The 23,087-nt window shown below is 61.9% G+C and overlaps 1 protein-coding gene across 1 annotated transcript; it reads right to left on the bottom strand.

Annotated features, from left to right (window-relative positions):
• Nucleotides 1–185: 185 nt before the first annotated feature.
• PUF60 (poly(U) binding splicing factor 60) lies at nucleotides 186–23,087 on the bottom strand. Its single transcript, XM_057736742.1, is given in 30 exon segments — nucleotides 186–625; nucleotides 704–939; nucleotides 1,144–1,279; nucleotides 1,416–1,606; nucleotides 1,686–1,899; nucleotides 2,032–2,124; nucleotides 2,196–2,357; nucleotides 4,345–4,395; nucleotides 5,260–5,349; nucleotides 5,463–5,558; nucleotides 7,810–7,893; nucleotides 17,441–17,525; nucleotides 17,527–17,601; nucleotides 17,686–17,746; nucleotides 17,838–17,901; nucleotides 17,996–18,049; nucleotides 18,952–19,087; nucleotides 19,170–19,220; nucleotides 19,331–19,433; nucleotides 19,550–19,682; nucleotides 20,749–20,844; nucleotides 20,922–20,977; nucleotides 21,041–21,124; nucleotides 21,198–21,221; nucleotides 21,344–21,438; nucleotides 21,532–21,572; nucleotides 21,747–21,836; nucleotides 21,939–22,040; nucleotides 22,117–22,239; nucleotides 22,696–23,087. Coding segments are annotated over 30 exon segments (3,249 nt in total). The 5' UTR covers nucleotides 22,819–23,087; the 3' UTR covers nucleotides 186–325.

Genomic DNA, 23,087 nt, shown 5'->3' on the forward strand with positions numbered 1-23,087 from the left:
GACTGCGCAGCGCCGCACAGCAGGAAAGCCACCCCCATATTCCTCCGCTGCCCCCTGTGGGCACCAAGGAACCAAGCCGCCCCTGCTGACCCCGGCGAATGCCTTCCTCTCGGCCCTCCGCTCTCGCGCCCCCAAGGGCCACTGCATCTGCACCCCAACGGGCGCCCATGAGCGCAAGACCACTGTCAGACAGGCATGTTCCGGGCCAGCAGCATCTGCACCTTTATCCACAGGCTGGGCGGCTGGGCCCAAGACACCATCGAATCACTCTATAAAACTCAGAGGGAACAAGGGAAAAGTGCGAGTCCGGGGAATGGGGCCAGGGTCACGCGGAGAGGTCACTGTTATCAAAACGCTCCTGGTCATACACTTCAGCCACCACCTTGCGGCCAGCAAACCAGCGCCCATTGAGGGCCTGGATGGCCTTGTGAGTCTCAGAGGCTACGGAAAACTCCACAAAAATCTTGACGATGATCTCCGCATCCTCCTCCTCTCCCTGCTTCTCCTGATAGATGATGACACGGTTGACAGCGCCAAACTTGCCACACTCCTCGGTCACCTCCCCCTCCAGGTCGTCGTCGATGTCCTTGGGGTCCACCATGTTGCGCAGAACCATCACTGTGGACTGTGGGGGGGACAGCTGAGCGCTGTGGCGGGCCGGCCTGCCCCGCCCCGCCCCGCCCCGCGGGCCCCGGCCGCCCACCTCCTGCTTGCGGAGCAGCTTCTGCATCACCATGTGGCGGGCGCTGCTGCCCGAGATGCTCATGTGCTCCTGCTCGCTCAGCATCTCCGGGCGCTCCGACTCGGGGAACAGCTCCTCCTCCTCCTTCTCCTTCTTGGGCTCCAGGAGACCGAGCGTCGGAGGACTGGCCAGGATGGGGTTCACCACTCCCACAGAGGGGATGGTGACCGGGATGGGAGGCCGGGCAGGGGTCACACCTGCAGCAAACCCACCGGGTCCAGCAGTCACTCCTCCCACCTCCACCATTCCCAGGAAGGAGCACAGCACCGCTGAGCATGGCTGAACTGCCCGGGGTGCAGGGGCATGGGGGGCTGAGGAAGCCCCCTAAGGGGCAAGCTGAAGGCAGCAAGCCCAGAGGAGGGGGCAGGGGAAGGAAGGAACCTCAACCCACCCAAGCTCACCTGTGATGACTCCCGGGGCCTGGGCAGCCATGACGGCCTGGGGTAGAGCCCCCAGGGGCTGGGCCAGAGTCAGGGCAGGGGACACCAGTCCAGGTGTGGCTAGAGTACCCAGTACTGCTGCTCCAGCCACTGCTTCCTGCAACCAAGAAGGCCACTGTCCTTAGTCCCCAGTCTGTCTGCCTCCATTCAAGACCACCCAAAGAGCCAACCCCCACGAGATCAGAAGGGCCTGCTGCCCTCCACCGAACCCACACGATGGCACCAGCCCTTACCTGAGCCGTAATCTTGGCTGTGGCTGCAGCTGCGGCCACAGCAGCAGCAGGTGGGAGGCCTCCGGGTGTGGCAGGTGTGAGCAGGGGCATCGGGGGGGTGACAGCCTTGCCCACCCGCAAGTACTGGCCACCCAGGTCGAAGAGGTTCATAGAAGACACGGCGTCCTGGGACGACTGGGCCTTCTCATATTCTGCAGAACAGGATCGGCAGTGAGGGCCGGCCCCAGTGTTGGGTGGGCTTCACCACCACCCCCGCCTCCCCAAGCTCACCAATGAAGCCATAGCCCTTGTGCTTGCCAGTCGTGGGGTCCCGAGCCAGCGTGCAAGACTTGATCTTGCCGAAGGCCTCAAAAACACTCTTGATGTCGTCGTCCGAGAGGTCCTGGTGCACGGAAGCCACGTAAATGCGGTTGAAGGCTCGAGCCTCCTCTGCCAGCTGGTCTATGATGGGCTGGGCCTGCCCGATGTTGCTGGGTCTGCCCACCTGGGGGATGAAGAGCACCCAGTCAGCCCAGGCCTGGTTGCTGCAGGCTCCCGGAGGGGCTGCTCTTCACTGCCTGGGGGAAGCACCGCGCATGCCACGCGCCGGCCCCGGGGTCTGCCCCCCAGCCCTCACCTTGATGTTCCGGCCTCCCAGCATCACAGAGTTCATCTGCTCCAGGGCCAGCTGGGCGGCCTCGGGGACCTCGTACTCCACAAACGCAAAACCCTGGACACAGAACGTGCCGTCAGGCTGGGAGAGCCCGGGGCCGGGGCAAGGCGGGGCAGACTGAACCTCACCTTGTGCTTCATGGTGACAGAGTCCCAGGACATGTCAATGCTCTTGATGGGTCCAAAGGGGGCAAAGGCCTGGCGAATGGTGTCCTCCCCCAGCTCGTAGTAGATGGAGCCCACGTAGACCCGACACATGATGGCCAGGGCCCGCTGTCGCTGAGCTGCCATCTGGAGCAGGACACAAGGGGAGAGAGAGCCCCTGGCGTGTGAGGGGGTGGCAGGAGACTGGGCAGCCCATTCCCCTCCTGGCCCACCCACCCAGCTCCGCTGCGTGTGGTGCAGGCTCAGCCCCTGCAGTCAGGGGGGCGGGGGTCGGCAGGACCCCACCCCCATGAAGGAAAGCCAGGCCCGAAGGCAGGAAACGGATGCACCCTGGCCCACCCAGGTCCCGGGCAGACGGACAGCAAAGCTGACAGGTGGTCAGAAGGCAGGGCCGCAAGCCCTCCAGTCTGGGGCCGGGCACCTGGGTGGGCTGGGAGGTCCTCCCAGGGTCCTTGCCGTGTGCTCCGACAGAGGGGGAAGGGGAAGCCGCCAGGCTGCAGGGACTCACTGGTGTGGAGGCGACAGAGGGCGCGGAAGACAGGGCAGCTACCGCCCACAAGAGACCCCGGGGAGGAGGGGAGGAGCCCAGACAGGGGCTCCCCGGAGAGAAGATGAACAGCAGCCACTCGCACAAGCCCCGGGGCCTTGAACCCTCACAAAAAAGGGCTGCTGCAGAGCCGCCGAAAGCAGCCCAGGGCTCTGCTGGGCAGATCCTGCCTCCACGTGGGGCGAGCCTGGCAGCTGTGCCGAGGGACCTCCCCTCCCATTCCCTCGAGGAGACAGCTCCCACCCTGCCACCTCACATACGATGCCTGGCAGGGAGGGTCCTAGAGCCACACGCCATGGGCCCCTGGGAGGAGCTGGGCCCAGGGAGGAGACCACAGGCCCAGGGCAGGCAAAGGAGATGGGGCCCTGGCTCTAGGCCCTCAACAGGGGACCCCTGCACCCTCATGAGGTTCCCTGAAACCAGAGGCCAGCTTCTTTCTTTAGATACACCAACTGGCCTAGTACAGGCCGGCCCCCCCCCCACCCCCCGCCGCCCTCAGAGAGGGGCCTAAAAATAAGGTCCACATCTCCCCCAAACTAGAATTCCTCCCAACTGGGACTCCCCTCCTCAAACGATGCTCTCAACAAATAGGCCTCAGGCTCCCTGATGAGACCTAGGACACCCCCAAAAGTAGAATTATGTCCCCTCTTGCACCAGGCGCCCCAGACATGAAACCAGCTGCCCCCAGGTCAACGTTCCCCAGATAGGAGCACACCTCCTCTTCAGCAGGTGTGCCAAAAGCCCTCTCCCTGACCTGTCCCCAAAGACAGACGTTTCCTAGAGAGGACACGGGGTCTGTCTGGCCCTCGAGGACAGGACTGCATCTCCCCTGCGAGAGCAGCATGCCCAGGGATGGCCCCCAGAGGCTGCCACATTCCCCCCTTGACTCCCCAGAGGGGCCTGGCCGCCGCCTCCGCCTCTGGGGGACGGAGGGGCATCTCCTTCCCAGGCTCCTCTGCGGACAGCAGCCAGGGCCACAACCACCGCCTCCGCCTGCTCCCTGGCCCCCTCTGGCCACGGCCACGGCCTGCTCCCCAGCCACGTGGCCTCCACCCCTTGCTGACGGCCGGGCTCGAGGCCCAGTCCTTGTCCTGCCCTCTCGCATGTGCTTGGCCCCCCCACCCCCCACCGTCCCTCCGTCCTCCCTCCAGGGTTTGATGGGGCCGTGAGTTAAGACCCTTCCCTCCTCGGGGGCCTGACCCTGAGCAGCCTGGAGACGGGCGCAGCTGGAGGCCCGGCGGCGCGCCCGGCGCGGGCAGGCGGCGTGGGTGCAGGCGGGCCTGGCGCGGGCAGCTACCCTTCTGGCCGGCTGCCCTCCGCAGTTACCTGGCCGGTTAGTTTTAAGGCGGGCCCTCAGAGCAGATGCAGGCCTCCCCAGGGGTGGTCCCGGGGTGCGTGCCCCCCACATCACGGGCCCCGCCACGCCTGGCGCTCTGCGGCGCACGTCCCGAGCTGGCGGGCAGGGCCGGCTATGGGGAGCAAGGTCCCCAGCACGCGGGCCGCACTGCCCCCCTCTAGCCCTGACTAAGGACATGAGCCCCGGAAGAAGTGAGCATGTCTATTGACCGATTGCAAAGGTGAGAGAGGATCTCCAAAGCCCATTGTCACTGCTGCCATCTGAAAGACAGTAAAGACAGAGTTCAGTCTGTTGGAGCCGAGCAGTCTCCGCTCTCGTCACGCCTCACGCAGACAGCGGCGAGGCCCGGAGTCCCCGCCCTGCCAGGAGGCCCGCCTGCCTTCCCACACTGCCGGCCAACTGGCCGGCCGCAGGCACCTGTCCAGGGGGGCCTCAGAGCCCCAGGTGCCCTGCCCCGCAGCCTGGCCGGCTGGGGCAGAAGGAAGGGGGGGAGGCGGAGAAGGAGGAGGAGGAGCAGGAGGAGGAGGAGGAGGAGGAGGGGGAGGGAGAGGGGAGGCACGGATGGAGCACAGTGAAGAGCCAGGGAGTCACCTGGCAGCGGAAAGTCTGGGGACTGGGGGTGGGGCTCGAGGCCCAGGCGCCTGTCACCCTCATCCTGTCCTCTCCCCTCAGCCGTGCAGCCTCTGGCCACAGGCCTGGAGCAGGGCTCCCTGGAGGCGTCCCCAGCCTGTCCTCTCAGTCCTGGGCCCCAAGCCAGTGCACGGGCCTCATGGCAGGGGCCTGACCACTCTTACCCAAGGCCCATGGGGGTGCGGAGGGACACCCCAGGGGCTGCCCCATCAGCCACGGTGCCTAGGGGCGCACGGGCTCAGGGCCACGGTCTGAAGTCCATGAAGAGCAGCTGATCTGGGAAGGGCAGGGGGCACAGGGCTACAGAGGAGGGCTGGGGAAGGGGCAAGGGGCTTCAACAAGGGGGGCGGTGGGGCCACGCGTGCCTCAGGGAGGAACCCGGGCGTCCCAAGGAGTCCTTGAGAAACCGAGCACCACGACACCCGGCGGGCCGGCCGCAGGCACAAGAGGAGGAAGAGAAGGCGGAGGAGGGTGGGGGGCGGGGAGGGGCTCACCTGCAGGTTGGTGAGCTGCTGCTGCTGGTGGGCGATGGTCTGCTTCACCAGCACGCTCTTGATGCTCTGCTCCATGGCGTACTTCTTGGCCTGCGAGAGCACGTGGTGAGGAGCACTGGGGCGCCCGGCCTGCGGGGAGACGGCCTTCCCCCGCCCCTCACAGGCTCCCCCGGCCCGCAGCGCCCCGGGAGGCACACTCTCACCTTCTGGAGGGCCTCCTGCTGCTCAGGCGTCAGGGGAGGCAGTCCCAGCTTTGCGGCTGTGCTCTGCCCGTTCTCCATCTTGATGGAGTCTGTCCCCTGGTGAAGGGGAGCAGGGAAATCATTAAGAACAAGTTCAAGACCTCCTTCACATGGCCCCAGGAGCCCTGCCCCACCTTCTGCCCAGACAACCGCACATGGCCTGCCGCTCAGCCCATTCCCAGGGACAGACGGGTCCTAGCACAGACTGTCTCCCGCCTGGCCTGGACGTGGGTCTGCCCACCTGACATCCCTATGCCTGTCCCAGGCCTGTCTCCTCCAGCACCCAAGGGAGGACACACACTGAGGCAGGCAGGAACCTCGGGGGCCCTCGGCCAACCCGGAGCAGTTGCAGGACCCAGGCCTGCAGGAGTCACCAAGCCAGGCAACACGCAGTAAGAGGGGCCCAGCCCTCACAGCAAGCCTGACCCCAGAACCCCCGTCCCATGCTGTGCAAGAGAGCTGGCCTCAGCTGGCCTCTACGGCAAGGGGAGGGGCCGGGGCTCTCCACAGGTTCTAGGACACCTCACTCCTGGGCTGCCTGGCACCCAGGTCCCCTACACTTTCTCACGGCCCCAGCCATGGCCGCAGACTTCGCTTCCCTGCTCGGGACGGGTTCCAGGGACCACGTAGAGCAAGTACGGGCACGGGCCTCCCTCCCAACACAGCTCTGGGCGGTACCCCATCCCCCTCCCTGCCCACTGTGCACACTGCCCGAGAGCCTGGAGTTGCTCTCCCGGGCCGCGACCATCCCGAGGAGGGCTCCAGCCCACCTCCACCCAAGTCCTCCCTGGGCTGTGCACAGCACCCTGGCAAGAGAAGCCAGAAGCAGGCCAGCCACAGGAGTACAGAAGTGGACACCCGCCAGCACCCTAGGCGAGCACGGGGACGAGGAGACGCTGTATTGGGGGTGGGGGGGGTGGGGTCCCAGCCTGCTGCAGACCAGAGTGGGTGCTACTAGGACTGTTTCCAGGCCGTCTATCGAGAGTCATTTCTAAGCTGTTTGCAGGGGGAAGAACACAGCTGTGTAAGCTGGAAGAGAAGCATGGCCACCACATACAGAAGAGCACGTGTGTCGGGGATTAGAGCGCACCTGCCTGTCCACCAGTTGCTGAGTGACCAGCAACTGCTCCAGAGGCGGCATCTTGCAGCCCCCAGCACGAAGCCTCGGGAGGGACAGCAGAGAAGAGAGGCAGGTCCCCAGCACATGAGTGATGAGCAAGGACAGAGGTACAAAGGAGGCAGGAAGGGGCTGGCTGACCCAGTCCCCAAGAACCACTACCCTGACCAGCTGGAGTGCTGGCTTTCCAGCACAGGGTCAGAGGGCAGGAAGCCCTGGAAGCCCCGCCCCTCCGACCCACTCTGGTCCCTGCGAAGCTGTCCTCTCAGCCCTCCCTGCGGCCCCAAGCCCAGCTCTGCTCAGTGGGAGAGAGGCCCGAGAGCCAGGGGCTGCGCCTCCAGAGCGCCTGTCACCATAGTGATCAATGCCAACCCCTTTGAGCCCCTTAGAAACTTTTCAATCTCCTCTTTGTCTTGATAGACAAAAAGCCCTTCTCCTACCAACCAATGGCTGGCTAGATAGCCAGCCAGGGTCAGGGAGGGCTGGCTAGAGGGACACCCTGGCCCCCTTGCCCAGCAGCTTCAGCCCCCGAGACGTCCTAGGATCCAGGCTGCATACCACGGCCCCACCCCCACCCCGCCGCTGCCATGGAGAAGCATAAAGAACCTTCTTACCGGGAGACAGCGAGGCCCAGCTCCCCCTCCCACCCTCCCAAGAGCCAGGCGACCAGAACTGGCCAAGATCTCCCGCGCCTATCCTGAAGCCCCGAGGCCCCCAGACCTGTGCTTTAACTCACACATGGTTCTGCTTTCATGTTTTACTTAAATCAGAGATCTGCAGTGAAACCCTGCATTTTTGGCTCTTAATACCCTGCGTGTTCTGGAACGACACGTCTGCCCTTCTGCATGACACCAACAGGGAAGGGCTCACACCGGCTGAGGTTCAGGCCCCGCCTGACCAGAGCCACCATCCGCCTGGTGTCTGAAGACATGAGGCTTCAACCCACCACAGAAGCAGGGAGGACGCTCAGTGAGGCAGGGGAGGAGGGGGCTGGAGCCAGGCTGGAGGCTGGGTGGCAAGGGGGCAGGACAGGCATCTCTGCCCAGAAGGCAGAGAAGCGTCCCTCGGGCTCCCCCCACCTCACCCCCAGCCAGGTCTCTCTGGGCCCAGGGACGCGCAGGCAGGCAGGCAGGCAGGCGGGCAGGCGGGCAGGCAGGCGGGCCTGAGGGCGAGGATGCTTAAGGTCAGTACCTGTGGAGGTTTCCATTTGTCTCCCGCGGCCACCACTGCCGCCGCCACCGCCGGCTCGGACCCCCCGCCTTGCTGGCCATTGACCTGCTGCAGGCAGGAAGGAGATGCTGTAATGGACAGTCACAAGACCCAGCCACCCAGGCCCTCTCTCGTCTTCCCTCCACGTGGACCAGCAAGGGAGGCTGGGCAGGGGCCCAGGAAGGAGCCAGCGCGGACCTGACACTGCCCGCTGCACCTCGCCCTACCTCCTCCTCCAGCACACCTGCAGCTGCCCAGGGCCCAGGCACAAGGGGCCGGCCTGGCAGAAACCAGACCAGAATCTAGGGCAATCCCGAGCCGGCAACAAGTCCCCAGAAAGAAACAAGGTAGAGAGCTGAGCTGTGTTCCTGCTCCAGGCCAACAAAAGGCATCCTCTCCCGGGTTGAGAGCTGCCCTCTGGCCACACAGCTGAGGTCCTAAAGATGAGTTCCTTTCCTGCTGGCAGGCTGGGCCAGGCCGGGCAGGACAGGATGGCAAGCAGCACAGATGGCCGTCTCCCTCCTGAGGCAGACAGGGGCACCTCTCCAGCACCCTGTACGCACTCCTGGGCCAGCCCACAGCTCAGCATCAGTCCCGATGCCTTCAACATTCTCTGGCCAAGCCCCTGAGGCAGGTCCCAGGCCCTCCCGAAGACAGCTCTGAGGAAGACTGTCCTCTGAGTGGCAGGGCTGGGCAGGAGGTCTACATATGGAAGCCTCTGCCCCAGCAAACTGTCCAGGGCTCTCTACCTCAGGGCAGATAAAAGTTTGGCTACACCTAGAGGGGCCAAGGAGCACTGCCGTGGGGAGCCAGCCCAATGGAAAGGGACGCTCCCCACCAGGCTCAGCAGGGTGGCAGGCCAAGGGCAGACGGTGGGCAACGTCACGGAGGTGAGGGTCTTCGTGGAAGGGCCACGAGACTCCCCCACCTTCTCAGAAGCCACATAGCAGGAACCCATGCCTAGCTCAAACACAAGACCCACAGATATCCGGAACACAGAGGAGACGGCCATGCCCCTCGAGGCTCCAGCACAAACAAAGACGAAGGCTGGGACGACCTGGCCTGAGCACGTCTCAGGAGCTGCAGCCTCAAAGGAGAGACAGCAGCACAAGCCTGACGGCACGAGAGATGTGGCCAGCGGGCACGGACGCTGTGGCTCACCCAGCCCTGCTCCTTCCCTGGAAGCCTCCGCACTCAGCACCACTGCTGCTTAGACACCGTGCCCCAGAGCGAGACAAAGGGAAGGGGTCCCATCCAGTGGGTGCGTGGCATCTGGGGAGAGGGCTAGAGTCTGGCTTTGACCCACGTTCCCTGGTAGCCCCCGGAAAACACCCAGAGCAGAGGCTGCCTCTTAAGACCCACAGCAAGGAGTCACTTCAGGTCTGGGGATGCAATCCAACCTCTAGACCCCTGTGAACAGCATCAACTTGAGTTATTTATAAATAACTTGCTACTCTCCCCAGTTACTGTGAGAGCCGACACAGGAACCAGGACAGTGCTGAGCTCAGGGCACAGCTCAGAAGAGATGTCCCAGGAAAACAGTCCACCAGGAACTCTACAAAGGACGTCCCACCCATTCACAGCAGAAATAAGGTTCCCAGTCCCACGGAGCCTAGGGGTCTGTTCTAAACAGCTGCTGAGACAGCTTACAGGAAACTGTCGTTTATCATGACAGCTCGTCCCATGCTGTCAGCCTCTAGCAATGAGTACAGCCTGCTGTGCGGTCACAAAGCCCGCTGGCACCAGACAGCAGTGCCGTGCAGGGTGCGAAGCCCCCACTGGCCGGTGTGTGTGGGGCCGGGTGCAGTGCAGCCCTGTGATTCTAGGACCCAAACCCCTGCACTGCTGCTGATCAACAGCCCAGGGCAAAAATATGATTCCCATTTGAAAACCAAAAAAGCTAAGTCATGACTGAAGGTCTCCTGGTTCCAGGCTCTTCAGGCCTGTCTCCTGGGGCTGCAGGAAGTCAGCGGTGGCTCCACGTAAGGTGCTCGAGGCAATCCCTGCACATGGCAAGCAATCCCCAGGTTTCAGTGACTATCGGATTATCCCAACTTTCACAGCCAAGCCCCCACAGCAGGGCCACTGCAGGACGCTGCCTTCCTGCTGTTCAGTCCCCTTCACGTGGTGTCAAGCTGCCCAGTGTGTGGCCAGGCTCTGCGCGGGGCACTGCAGGTGCAGCAAAGACACAAGAGACACGCCAACCCGCACCTACATGAGATTACTTCTGTCGTTGAGGAGCACTAAGAAGAACACCAAGCACAGGGTGGGGACAGGGACTATGAGGCACACTGGGCCATCACAGCCAGGGAGGGCCTGTCTGTGAGGTGCCATGCAGGCTGGGACCCACAGGAGGGAAAAAAAGCAACTGTCCCTCTGGGGAGGGGAGAGGGTCCTCGTGTCCGTCAGATGGAACCCAAGGCTGATGGTCCCTTGGGAGTGGGAGTGAGTCCGAGTGTCAGAGGAAGGGGCTGTGGCCCATTTCTGCAGCCACCAGGTGGAAGGCACACCCAAGTGAGAAGAGGCACTTTTGTATCTTCCTGAGTCCTTCCCCAACAGATCACTGTCCACCAAGTTCAGGGCCATCCCACCCTACCTCCCACAAGAGCTGAAGCCGCAGCTCAGGACAGCACACCAGCACTGCTCAGCACGCACGGACCATGAGACAGAGAACAAGCTCCCGCTATGCCCCAAAAGGACTGTAGGGAAACAGGTAACCCTTCTAGAAACCTATCCACTCAAAAGGCAGGAAGAGGACCGTGTCAGACCACAGGCTGGACCTTGCTCCCACAAGCTAATGAGGTAAGCCTAGGCCTTTCTGGTTTGTATATGCCTATCACCATATGTATGTGAACCTCTTGAGAGAATCTGGACAGGCAAAGAGGACCGTTCATGAAAACCCCAGGTAACAGGGTGTGGACTCAGTGCCCCGTCCACCTCTACTGTACCACCACCTGTGTCTGGCCCTGTGCCGCAGCGGAGCTGAGCCCCCTGAGCAGGGCTGGGCGTGGTGCTGAAGCAGGTCTGTGGATGCTTGGGGACTGGACACATTCACTCTCATTGGCCTCTCCTCCTCCTAACACCTTCCCAGAAGTTTTGGTTCTTGTCTCCAAGCCTCCCTCTCCTTCATCTTACAACTCTGGTGACTCAGAAGGTCACCAAGTGCTCCACCTTCACCTCTTTTCTCTCTAACGTCCCTCTCACAAAGGTAGTTGCTCCTATGGCTTCGACAGGAAGCAGGACATGGCAGTGAAATTAGCCAGACCTGAAAATCACACACTCCACCCTCATACCTGGTGCCTCTCTCTCACTGGGAGTCAGTTTCTGCCCCTGTGAGAGTTCCGGCCCCCTCTCTGGGCATCAGCCCCCAGCTCAGTCTGACCAAGGAAGCCTACGTACACCCCCTGACCCTCAGGCATGTCCCCTGTCAGTCCAGCCTCCAGCCACCCGCAAAAGCTGCCTTCTTGAACAGACCTCGCCACGTCAGTCTGAGTACGGGTCAGGGGGAAGGCGGCAGGTAAATAAAGGGATGCAGCGCCGTGTGAAGGGTCCGGGAGGGGAGTCTGCCACACAAGCCTGGGAGAAGGCGGAATGCAGGGTCCCTTCGCCACGGAAGTGCTGTGTGAGGAGGAGTTTTCCATCCACGCTAACTGCTCCGTACGGCTGACAGAGGCGAGCACTAAGCAGGGCAAGGGGGGTTCCTTCCTCCGGGTGCCCGCACCACCCCTGGCACTTAAGGCACCCTCGGTGGGAACTGGTCTCCAGCGCCCACCAGACCCCGGATCAGGGCAAAACTGCCTCTGGGTCCCCACGGTTCCCCCCCAGTCCTCGCACAGCGCTTGGGACACCGTGATCGCTCAAGAAACACGTAACGGGAAGCCCCGTCTTCCCTTTCTGAGTGGCGACTGCAGGGCGGAGTCCCTGTGGGCTGGAAACCTCTTCCCCGCTGAGCACCAGCGGAGAGCAGACTCACAGCCGCGCACGCGAGAAGCCGAGGCCTCCCTCCTCGGCGGCCCCGTCCCTCCCCACAGGCTCCCGCGCGCGCGCAGCGGCCGCTCTCACACGGGCGGGGGCAGAGGCTCCACGGGTGGCGGGGGCCCCGCCTTCAAGGGGACACAGGCGCACGGCCGGCTGAGGGGGACGACCGCCGCCCGGCCCCGCCCCGGCGCGCCCACGGCCCCCCCCCCCCCGCTGCGCCCCGCGCCCCCGCCGCGCCAGACCCGCCCGCGCTGGCGCCGGAAGCTGCAGCCTGCGGGCCGGAAGCTGCGACCGCGGGCCGGCCCCCGCCTCGCGCCCGCCCCGCCCCCGCCTCGCGCGACCGAAGGCCGCGGGAGCTCGCGCGGGGCCCCGGAGCGGCTGCCACGTCCCCGGGGGACCCTCGGCCGGGCCGACGACTCGCTCCCGCCATCTCAGCGGCGGCCCGCGGTCACGGGGAGCTCACTTACTAGAGCTATTGTCGCCGTCGCCATCTTGCGCCCGTCGCGGCCGCCGCGCGCGCGCCACACGCTTCGGCTCCTTCCGCGGTCTCGCGCGATCTGGGCGCCGGCGGAGGCGCTCTCGAGAGGACGGAACTCTCGCGATTAAAGGCCCTTTCCCCTGCGACGTGGAAGGGAAAAGGAACGCGCTTCCGGTGCGGGGAGAAACAGTTAACGCTCCGGGAGGGGCGGGCGGAAGGGGCGGGGCGCGCGCGGCCGCCCGGGCTCCGCCGGCTGCCAGCCCCGCCCTGCGCCGGCCTCCGGGCGTCCCAGTCCACCCCTCGCCGCGCTCCCTGCTGGGTTTCTCTGCCTCCTTTGCAGGAAAAGCCGAGGCAGGGCACGGACGGCCCGATCCTCTCCAGGGCTCCAGTTGAGAGCGGTGACAAAGAATCGCCGTATTTTGGACTTAGATTTCGAGATGCATCTTTGCATCATAACATCTCTGAATGCGCCTACCAGTGTCACCTCAGGGTCACATAAAACAGTAGTGCGTCTTAAAACTGAAGGCGTCGTAGTCACTGACATGCAGTCTACAACCGCAAAACAAAGGACATGACAGGCTTCTGAACCAATCCCGTGGAAGGGTATGCACCCAGAGTCCCCTTAGTTCTTAAGTGTTTCTTAAGGGCTCCAGGTGTTCATCCCTGGCGTTGAGCTGCCCTGAATTTGCTGCGTGCCACACCCAGTCCCAAGACCCTCACTCAGCGAGGCTCAGCTTAGAAACTTCAGCCTGCCTGAGGCAGCAAGATGTCTTCCCCAACTAGGCAGGTCTCTTCTCAACCCTGGGAGAGTTTAACATGAAATACAGACACCCCTGGTTAAACCCAACAATATTTTCCTCATCTCCCTTCCCTCTAAAATCATAGGAGGAGCATTTTATACAGCCAGAAACCCATGAAGACAGAGGTAGAATGTGGAGCTGGAGGAAGGTGGACAGTGGGAGCTGATTTAGCATCTTGGAGGTCAGTGTCCAAGGGATTGTTCATGCAAGTGCACTTGTGAAAAGGAGGAGACTCCAGCGCTCAGTCCCTATGGGCAGTGGCTGGGAAGTGAGCTCCAGCAGAGGTGCTTCGAAAGTGGGGGAATGCATGAGATTCCTGCCTTCCTACCACCTCCACCCCTGGCTCCGAGTCTGGCCCCAAGCACGTGCCACCCACAATCCTCAGAGAGAAGAGCTTGTCGCTGCAATAGCTCCCAACACAGAAGAAAGTGTGGCAGTTGGGAGGTAGTCAGGAGACGGCCTGGCTCGACCCCTGCCCTCAAAGCTCATCAGGCAATAAGCCCCAACCACTAAGATTAAATGCAACCGGGCAACCCAGGACCACCAGACATCTGAGGAAGAGGAAAACACAAAAAAGGAAAAGGAAAAGGGACTCAGAAGGAACAGAGCCAATAAAGCAAGCAGAAGAAGAAGGAAGAAAGAAAAGCTAAAGCTGTATCCTCAGAGATATTATGGAGCATGTTGCATCAAAAAACAAGAACAAGAGGCTGTAAAGAAAGCACGTTCAGCCAATGAGAAAGAGCACTTACAAATGAAAAATGTGAGAGAAAATGAACAGTTAAACAGAAAGACTGAAAAATAAGGTTGAAATCTTCCAGAATGTATAACAACAACAAAACCACAGTTAGGAAACAGTGGAGTCATTGTCACACTTGTCAGCACTCTCCCGCGCTAGAACTGGCTGGCTGCCCTGAGGCCCTCATAACAGAGCGGGTGGAGGAAGGCGGGGTGGGCTGGGACTTGCCACCACCCCCTGGTGGCAGCTCCCCTGTGGAATCTGGCATTGCTGCATTGTTCAGAGTGCCCGTGTGCTGGGCGCTGTTCTCGTTACTTCTCACAGTGAACCCTGTGCGCTCTCACAACCACCCCATGGAGTGGGAACCGTTATTATCCCATTTTTACAGGTGAGAAAGTGAAGGCACAGACTGCTGTCACCCAGCAGGAAGCAGCAGAATGACTCCAGGCTTATGCCCTTACCCAGCATATACTGCACCTCTCAAAAAATAAGCCCAACATCTAAATAAGCGTTCCAGAAAAGAAGGAGAGGGGAAAAATCACCAAAAGAGGAAAGAAAAATTTCTAGAACTGAAGGGCTGGGATCTCTGGACAATAGATGAAAGAAAGGACCTCATAAACAACAAGGTCCTGGAACTTCCATGGTTGCACAGTGGTTAAGACGAAGCGTTCCCAGTGCAGGGGGCCCAGGTTTGATCCCTGGTCAGTGAACTAGATCCCGCGTGCCACAACTAAAGATCCCACATGCCACAACGAAGATCCGGCACAACGAAAAAAATAAATAAATAAATATTAAAATAACAGCAAGGTCCTACGGTATAGCATAGAGAATTACATTCAATGTCCTATGATAAACCATAATGGAAATTGCTGTACAGCAGTAATTAACACAACATTGTAAATCAACTATACTTCAATTAAAAATAATAATAAAAGCAAGAGAAGGTCTACATCGGGACACATCACTGAGAATTTCCAAAGCACTTGGGTAAAGAGAAGATGGGGGGAGGAGAGAGAGAGAGAGAAGAAATCCTGAAGGGTCAGAACTCAAAGGCATGGGAGTTCTTGGGACGAGAAGAAAATGACATGATAGCCTCAAAATCCTGGCGAGAACTAGTCTTCCACCCAGCCCAACATTGTCCCCAGTTACAGAAACAAGCAGATGTGAGAGTAGCGAGGGCCAACTGCAAAGGCTCTGTCACTCCCCGTGCAGCCTCTCAGCATGCCCCTCCTCAAACAGAAGGCGAACGAAGGAAGCGGCGAGCATGTTCCAGAAACAAGAGGGAGAAGTGCAGCAGGATGCTGGTGAAGGTGCAGCCCATGTTGACAGCTGGGCCACAGGCCCAAGAACAAGCAGCCTGGGGGAGAGTGGGCAGGGTGGGGGCTCCAGGAAAAGATGCAACAACAGCCGCTCAGGCAGCAAATCTCAAGATTGAGAAGAGGTCCACACTTCTGCAGGAGCATCTAGGGAGGAATTAACGAGACATGTAGGAAACTAAGACCCCAAAAAGGCAATGATTAACTTCAGGGAAAACAAAAAGTTGTGCAAGAAAGCAAATATAATTCTAGGACACCTTGTTCTCTGCTGAGACCTGTGGGAATGAAGAGGTAATCATGCCCGTCACACTGGGATGACACTGGTTCAGGGGATTGAGGCCAGTGACCCCCTTACCCCCAGAGCACACCAGCAGGTGACACGTGATGCAGAAAACCCAGCAAAAAGCAGCAAACGCATGTGTGTGATTTTGTGAAACATGTGTTTTAAATGCCTGAAAAAACAGCTAAGAGAGTTGAATTTAGAAAGGATCGGAGTTAGAGACTGTATTTATTACTTATTATTGGCCTAAAAAATTTCCGCTTTTAAAATAATATGTATATAACTTTGGAAAGAAAAACGTTAAAACCCCAACCTCAACACAGACATTAAATGAAGCAATGATAGTATTGAACCTTTTGAGTTCAGTTTAATCACTGGTACAATCTGTTGTGCATTGGACACTCAAACCGTTTATGACAGTGCAGAATCAGAGCTTAGCATGAGGGTTTCCAACTGGATGTGTAAGTTATTTTAGATTGTGATTTTAAATTGAAAGGTGTGAGAACTTGAATAATTTTGTAGAGTATTGGAATGTTTAAGATAACTTGAGATTCACCATATTTGTGCATTTCATTTATCTGATGTCTTGGTAAGGTGTTTTGGTTTCCGGTTCTGGCTAGGGTGATGTGGTAGGTGGGATAACGACACCCTCCCCCCGCCTGCCCCTTGCAGAGATGTCCGTGTCCTAACCCCCAGAACCTGTGAATATTACTTTACTTGGTGAAAGGTTATTTTGCACATATGATTAAGATTAGGACCTTGAGATGGGGAAGTCATCCCAGATTATCCAGATGGACCCAACCTAACCACACGAAGCTTTCCTGGCTGCAGAGAACCAGAAACACAGTTCACAAGGAAGACTCAACCTGACGTTTCCGGCTTTGAAGGTGGAGGAAGGGGCCATGAGACAAGGGACATCGCAGCCTCCCGAAATGGAGCATGGCCTTCAGTTTACAGCAAGGAAGGGAGAAACTGGCCCCATCACTGCAAGGAAATGAACCCCTGCCCTGTGCCCAGCGCCACACCTGACACCTGCAGGCCAGCAACCTGAAGCAGCAGGAAATGGATTCTCCCCTAGAACCTCCAGAAAGAAATGCAGTCTTGGTAACACCTTGATTGTAGTCTGGAGGGCTCTGTGCCAGACTTCTACCTACAGAACTATATACACGTGTTGGTTAAGCCACTGAGTTTGTGGGAAATCCTTCTAGCAACAACCAAGAACAACACAGTGGTAAGCTTTTCTTGTTTGATGTCTGAAGTGCTTAGAAACCTGAATGTGCTAAACTTATACATGCAGTTTAAAATGTTTGAGTGATTAACTACATTTGAAAACAGAGGGTGGTGGTCCAAGTGAATGGAGGCTGGCGGCGGGGGTGGGGTAGACGGGGAGCAGCAGGCTGATATTCTTGGGACCCAGGGAGGCAGCTGCCACAGGAGGAGCAAAGGAGGTAGCATGAGGGGTGGTGAGCTTGGGAGGAGCAGGGAGGGTGCCCGACCCTGACCACTAGAGGCCAAGGAACCAGGATGGAAAACAGCCCTTTGGAGGCGCTGCAGGAGCCAGAAGACTGAAAGCCAGAGAAGGGCTCCGGAGTGGGTCTGCCCTGGCTGGCGGGGGAGGTGGAGGAGGTTGGCGCGGGCAAGAACCACACGGAGCTGCAGGGTCGTGCCCTGCCCAGCGCCCAGCACCATGCCGGGCACCTGCAGGCGCTTTACCATCCGTTTAAGGTGGTGGTTCCTTGAGTGGGTCTGTGGTACCAAGTTGGAACAGGGCGTTTCCCTGGGCACACATCTGCCCAGGGCTGACCCCTACCCTTCAGCCCCCCAGCATGGTGCCCTGGTTCCTTGCAGGGCAGACCCCCTCATGACCAGGGTAGAAATGAAGGCCAGGAAAGGAAGGATAGGAGAGGGATGCTGAACTGTGGAAACTGGCCGATGGGGGAACGCTGATCCTAAGGACGTGTGGGGCCTACCCCTCACCCCCACCCCCACGCCCAGCCCGGGCTCCCTCAACACCCTCAGCCCCACCCCAACACAGGCGCCAACGCCAAGCTTCTCCATGGGAGCCGCCAGGTCTGCTTCCCGGGCTGGAGGGCTGGGGCTCTGAGGCGAGATCAAGGTCACGGCTGAGCTCCACGGTGCTTGAGGAAGGTGCTGTCCAGGAAGGCGGCCAGCTTCAGCCGATCGTCCTGCAGGGTGGGAGGGAGGCATGGGGACGGAGGGGCGTGGCCCACCCTGCGGCCCGCCCAGGCTGGCTGCACCCAGCCGCACACCTCACCTCGTGGACGAAGCCGTAGTGCACCAGCTCAGCAGCCAGGTCCTGGGCACTGTCGGCTGCGGCGGGGGCAGCAGGGGTGTAGGGACCCGGTGTGAGGCCGCGCGCTACCCGCCCCGCCCGCCCCCGCCCAGGTCCAGCCCGGCCTACTTGGGAGCAGGTCGTAGGTGAGCTGCCGGTGCAGCCGGTCCTCCAGCACCAGGAGAAGAGTGAGCTGGGGAGGAGGGAGGGCGCAGTGGGCTCAGGGTCAGCCCCGCGCTTCCCCCACCCCAGGCCTCATGGGCGCCCCCCCCCCCCACCATGCTCACATGCCAGCGTGTCTGATCCTCGCTTCTCTCCAGATTACACTGCATCTGGATCACCTGGGGGAAGGGGAAGGCCAAGGTCACCCACGAAGGCTGGAACTCAGCAACGGGACAGCAAGAGCAGATACCTTAAAGGGTCCCAGGAGGGGTCGTAAAGCCCGGAAATGGGAAAGTCTCTGAGGGGAGCCGAGGAAGCCCACGTCACGGCTAGGAACCTGGGGAGTTAGGGAAAACTTCCAGAACAGTAGGTATTGAAGCTGGGTACTGAAGGACGAATAGGAGTTTTCACAGGTGGAGAGAACACCTGAACAAAGAGAGAGCTGTGGGAAGCGGCAGGGAGCGAGGTCCACAGGGATAGGACAGCAGAAGCACAGGATGTGAGCAAGACCAGCCCTCAGAGTGGGGGCCACCGGGCTGAGGACGCCCAGCTGTGGCTGTTGGAACGTGAATTCTGGCTGTGCTGTGGAGGGAAATGGGGAAGGCAGGCAGGCTGGGGGCTGGCGCAACATCCAGGTAGGGAACAGAGGGGGCCCAGATCAGGGCGGTAGCCGTGGAGACACATCCAAGGCCAAAGCCAGAGCCTCTGGAGCCCAGTGGGTGTGGACACAGAAAGGGAGGGGGGCTGGGGCTGACCGGGGAGGCCCCTGGCCAGGGGGGAGCCTTGCAGGAGGAGGGGCCTTGGAGGAGACACCAGGGCACAGAGTCTGCCAGCCAAGGAGGCAGGGTCCGAGAGGCGGCACGTGTGTGGCAGGGGTCCGCGGGGGCCTCCCCCTCCAGAGCCTCTGGGAAAGGGGGGTATCCCAGCTGGTACTACTGCCCCCCAAGCCCCACAGAGGAGCCAGCCAGGACCTGGCCTCTCCTGGCAGCCTGGAGGAGAGCCGGGCTGGGGGACTTGAAGCCCCTGATAACGGTACCCCCTGGGCAGTGGGCAGGCCTGTGCAGCAGGGGTGGAGGCTTACCTTTCTGGTCTCAGAGTCAAAGGGTTCTGGTGTTGGGGTCTTGGCCTTTGGGGCTTCCTCGGCGGGTGGGGCCAGCACACGGGGCAGCCCCCGCGGCCGAGCAGCAGCGAAGTTCATCAGTGGGTAGATCCCGTTTCTAGGGACACAGTGCGGGGTGGAGGCAGCTGGGGGCTCAGGCCTGACAGCTGCCCACTCCCCAGCCTCACCCCAGCCCTCACCTGACATCCTCCAGGAACTTGTCAAGCTCCAGGCAGGAGACCTCTGAGTACCTAGCATGGGTATGAGAAGAGCATGAGAGTGGCCAGCCCAGCCAGTGGGGCCCAGCTGGGTGGGGGCTGGCCAGGGGAGAGAGGAGAACTCTGGGCTGCAGGCCACTCACCGCCACTGCAGTGGGGGCCGGGGGGGCCGTGGGATCTCCGCCAGGACTGCGTGCGGGTCCATCGCCTTGGTCTTTTCCTCCACCACGTTCTCGGGCATGAGGTCTGCGGGCCGTGGGAGCACACAGGGCAGCGGGCCCTGAAGCACGAGGTCCTGCGGCACCTCCTTCTGCATCCCGACCCCAGGCCCTGGTCCACCCCCAGGCCAGCCTGCCCCTCACACTGGTGCTGGATGAAGCAGTGAGCTGCCAGGAGCTTCAGCGAGTGCACCTCGAACAGCACGCGGTGGAAGAGGAGGTTGTGGGCGGAGGGCCGGCGGGCAGGGTCTCGGGCCAGGCAGGAGAGGATGAACTCCTGGGGTGCGGAGAGGGGGCTGACGTCAGTGCAGCCCCTCTGTTCTGGCCCCACTGTGTGAGGACGGGGCCCCTGCAGGATCCAAACCCATGGGAGCCTTCACGCAGCAATGTGCACAAGGAGAGGCACCCCCTCAGCAGCCGCGCCAGGACCTGACTCTTCAAACGGGATAGCCGAGTCTGCACCAGGCCCAGAACCGCCCGTGCTCTGCTTCCAGTAACCCTCACAAAAATCACGGGGGGCAGACACTGTCATCCCCAATTCCCAGATGAAGGCTGCGCTGCTGAGGGACGGCACCAGCCCCTGCCTCGAAGCCCTGGGGCTGGGCAGAGTGCTGACAGATCAGCCTGCGCCCCTCAGAGTCCGTGCAGCCCTGCCTGAGCCCACCTGCCCACAGCCTCACCCCTCTTCTGGTTGCTTCAGGCCAGGCCCAGTTCCGGAGATGACCTTGAAGGGTCCCTGCCCTGCCCCACATCCATGCTCTTCACGGCCTCTCTGGTCCATCCTGGTTCTGCCTCCCCATCCGTCCCGTCCAGGCCCCATCACATCCCTCTCCCGTGCCCAGAGGCCACATGGGGAAGCCAGACCGTTGGCAGGTGCTGACCAGCACGGTTGCCCCTGCAGCTTCCGTGCGTATACACTTGGCGGGCTCCCCACCCACCTTGCCCCCAACACAAGCTGGGACCACATCCTTTCTAGCTGGTCTCCTGAAGGTTTACAGGCAGGGATGTGGAGGCACGCAGACCTGGATGCAGACACTGGCTCCCCCACTTGCTCTAAAGCCTCTCTGAACCTGTTTCTTTATCTATAAAATGGGCATAACAATTATGCCCACCGGGGGAGTACCTCTCTGGCCTCTCTGTGCTTAGAATGTGTCCTCAGAAACTTCAGATTTGCAATTCAGCGTGCATCCCCCCCGGAGGGCCCTCCTTGTGAGGCACGGGGGCTGGGGCGTGTACCATGAGCCCGGCACAGACCTGCTGTGCCTCCAGACCTGCCCAGAGCACCTCCCCGGCCCTCCAGGAGCACCGGGCGCCAGCCGGTGGGGGCAGGGGCAGCTGCTTACCCGCATGTTGGGGTCGCCCAGGGAGTGCCTGGCGCGAGCAATGGCTTCCTCTGTGACCCGGGTGTCCCCGTTGGCCTGGATCTCCAGCACAGCCATCTGGGGGCGGGGCCAGGTCAGGCAGGGGGAAGGGGTGGCACAGGCGGGAGGAGGCCCAGAGACCATGAGCTGAGTACCTCCAAAGCACACATCCCGAAAGAGAAGATGTCCACGGCCGTGCCATCAGCAACCTCTGAAAGGGGAGAGCAGGTCAGGGCAGGCAGGGATGCGGGCGGAGGGGGCCCCCCAGACTCACCTCCGTACTCTGGCGGGAAGAAGTGCAGGTTCCGAGGCTCCTCCCGCTCCACACGGATGGGGCTTCGCAGATGGACCGGGAGTGCTGTGGAGAGAGTGGGGGATGAGCAGACTGGACCTCTCCGCCGGTGCTCTGTCCCCCCAGGGTCCCCACGCACCATTGGAGAAGATCCGGTGCCACACTGAGCCAGTCACCGTGGGGAGAGAGAGTGGGTGTCAACCTGATGGGGCGTGGGGCATCCTCCGCCCTCTGTTCCAGGCAGGTTCCCCAGACCCCCCAGCCCCAGCCCCACCCCACGAGCACCAGAGCCGATCTTGATGAGGCCGTTGTGCTGTATGAAGATGGTGTCACTGGTCAGGTTCCCGTGGATGATGGGGGGACTGCAGGCGTGCAGAAAGCTGGGAGGAGGGGAGAGCAGGGGGAACCGGGTCAGGGGCGCCAGGGAGGCAGCGGCACCGTGGGCAGGTGCTCGGGCAAGCCCAGGCCCTCACCTGAGCGCGGACAGGATCTGCGTGCACCAGCGCTTCCAGGCCTGGCAGCGGATGGACTCCGTGGAGTGGGCGTGGGAAAGGCAGCTGGGCCTAAGGTGGCCTGGCCCAGCCCTGCTCCTGTGCCCAAGGCCACCCCATGCCCCCTCACCATCTCTGTCCCTGGCACATCCTGACCCCACCCTGTCCCTGACGCTGCCCCAGCCCACTCCCCATACCCTGGCGTTCATGGCCTTGTGGTTCTTCTTGGTCTTCTTGAGGAATTGCTTCAGGCTGCCCGAGGACACGTACTCTGTGATGAAGATGACCTGCGAGGTGGCAGGCTCACGAGCTCCACCAACGGTGGGTGCCCAAAGCCGTCCCCCCCACAGGTGCCCTGCGCCTCTCCCCACGGTTTGCCCCGGGCTCACCCGTGCTCGGGCCTCTGAGGCGTCCAGCCAGTACTTGTGCAGCTTGACGATGTTGGGGTGGTCCACCAGGGCCAGTTGCTCGAACATGGTCTGGATCTTCTCCTGGGAAGGGGGGGGGGGGCGATCACCAGGGCGCCGGGGGGGTGGGGGTGGGGGGGGTGGGGCCAGCAGGCCTTACCTCGTGGGCTGCAAAGGCCTTCCTGTCCGCGAAGTGCAGCTCGTTCCACACCACCTCCACGCCCTCCTCCGTGTCCATGGCCAGGAAGGTGCTCTGGACTCCCGGCACGTTCCCCTGGTTCACCTGGGTGGGTGGGTGGGTGGGGGTGGCACGAGGGTGCCGGTGTGCGGGGGGAGGGAGAGGCGGCGCGCTCTCTTTGCGCTGCCCAGCTCTGGGGGGAAGCTGGGAACCCAGGGGCAGAGGCGTGGTATCCAGGGGCTGGGCTGAGGGGATCTGGGACGTTCCGGGGGTTTTTTTTGAGGATGGTCCCCAGGGGGGCTAACAGCTGGCCCCAGAGGCATGCAGAGGTGGTCTGCGGGAAGGAGACTGGCCCTTAGGGAACTGGGGGTTCCTCATCAGGGCATGGGGGCCAAGCTAAAGGAGTGCAAGGGCCCGTCAAGAAGGGGGCCGCCTGCGCGACGCTCCGGAGAGGTTTCGGGCGTCCTGGCTGCCCCAGAGTCCGCATAGCCCCGCGTGGCCTCCGGGGCCCCTCGGCCCGAGGTGGGCGGCGCCCCGCCCCGCCCCGGCCCCCTTGCCCACCTGCTCGCGCCGCTTCTGCCAGCGGCCGCACGGGCTCTCCTCCAGGATGTCGCTCTCGTCCTCACTCTCATCCTCCCGCTCCCGCTCCCGGCCCCGCCTCGGCACCGGCTCCGGGGCCGCCATGGCTCGGCCGGCCCAGGCCGCCGCCCTCCGCGCGATCAGCCGCCCAGCGCCGCCGCCGCTCCCCGCGCGTCCTGGCCCCGCGCCCAGACGCCCAGCTGGGAGCGGAGCCGCCGCCGCCGCCGCTTGGAGCCCCTACTCGGGCTCCAGGAATAGGGAGGTGCGGGCGCGCGGCCGGCCCGGGGGTGGAGCCCGCCTGCCCCGCCGGAGCCGCCTCCCCGGGCCGGAGCCCGAGCGGAGACGCCCCGCACCACGCAGAGCCCTTGCCGCGC

The sequence above is a fragment of the Hippopotamus amphibius genome, chromosome 5 (genome assembly GCF_030028045.1).
Source record: "Hippopotamus amphibius kiboko isolate mHipAmp2 chromosome 5, mHipAmp2.hap2, whole genome shotgun sequence".
Lineage (NCBI taxonomy): Eukaryota > Metazoa > Chordata > Mammalia > Artiodactyla > Hippopotamidae > Hippopotamus > Hippopotamus amphibius.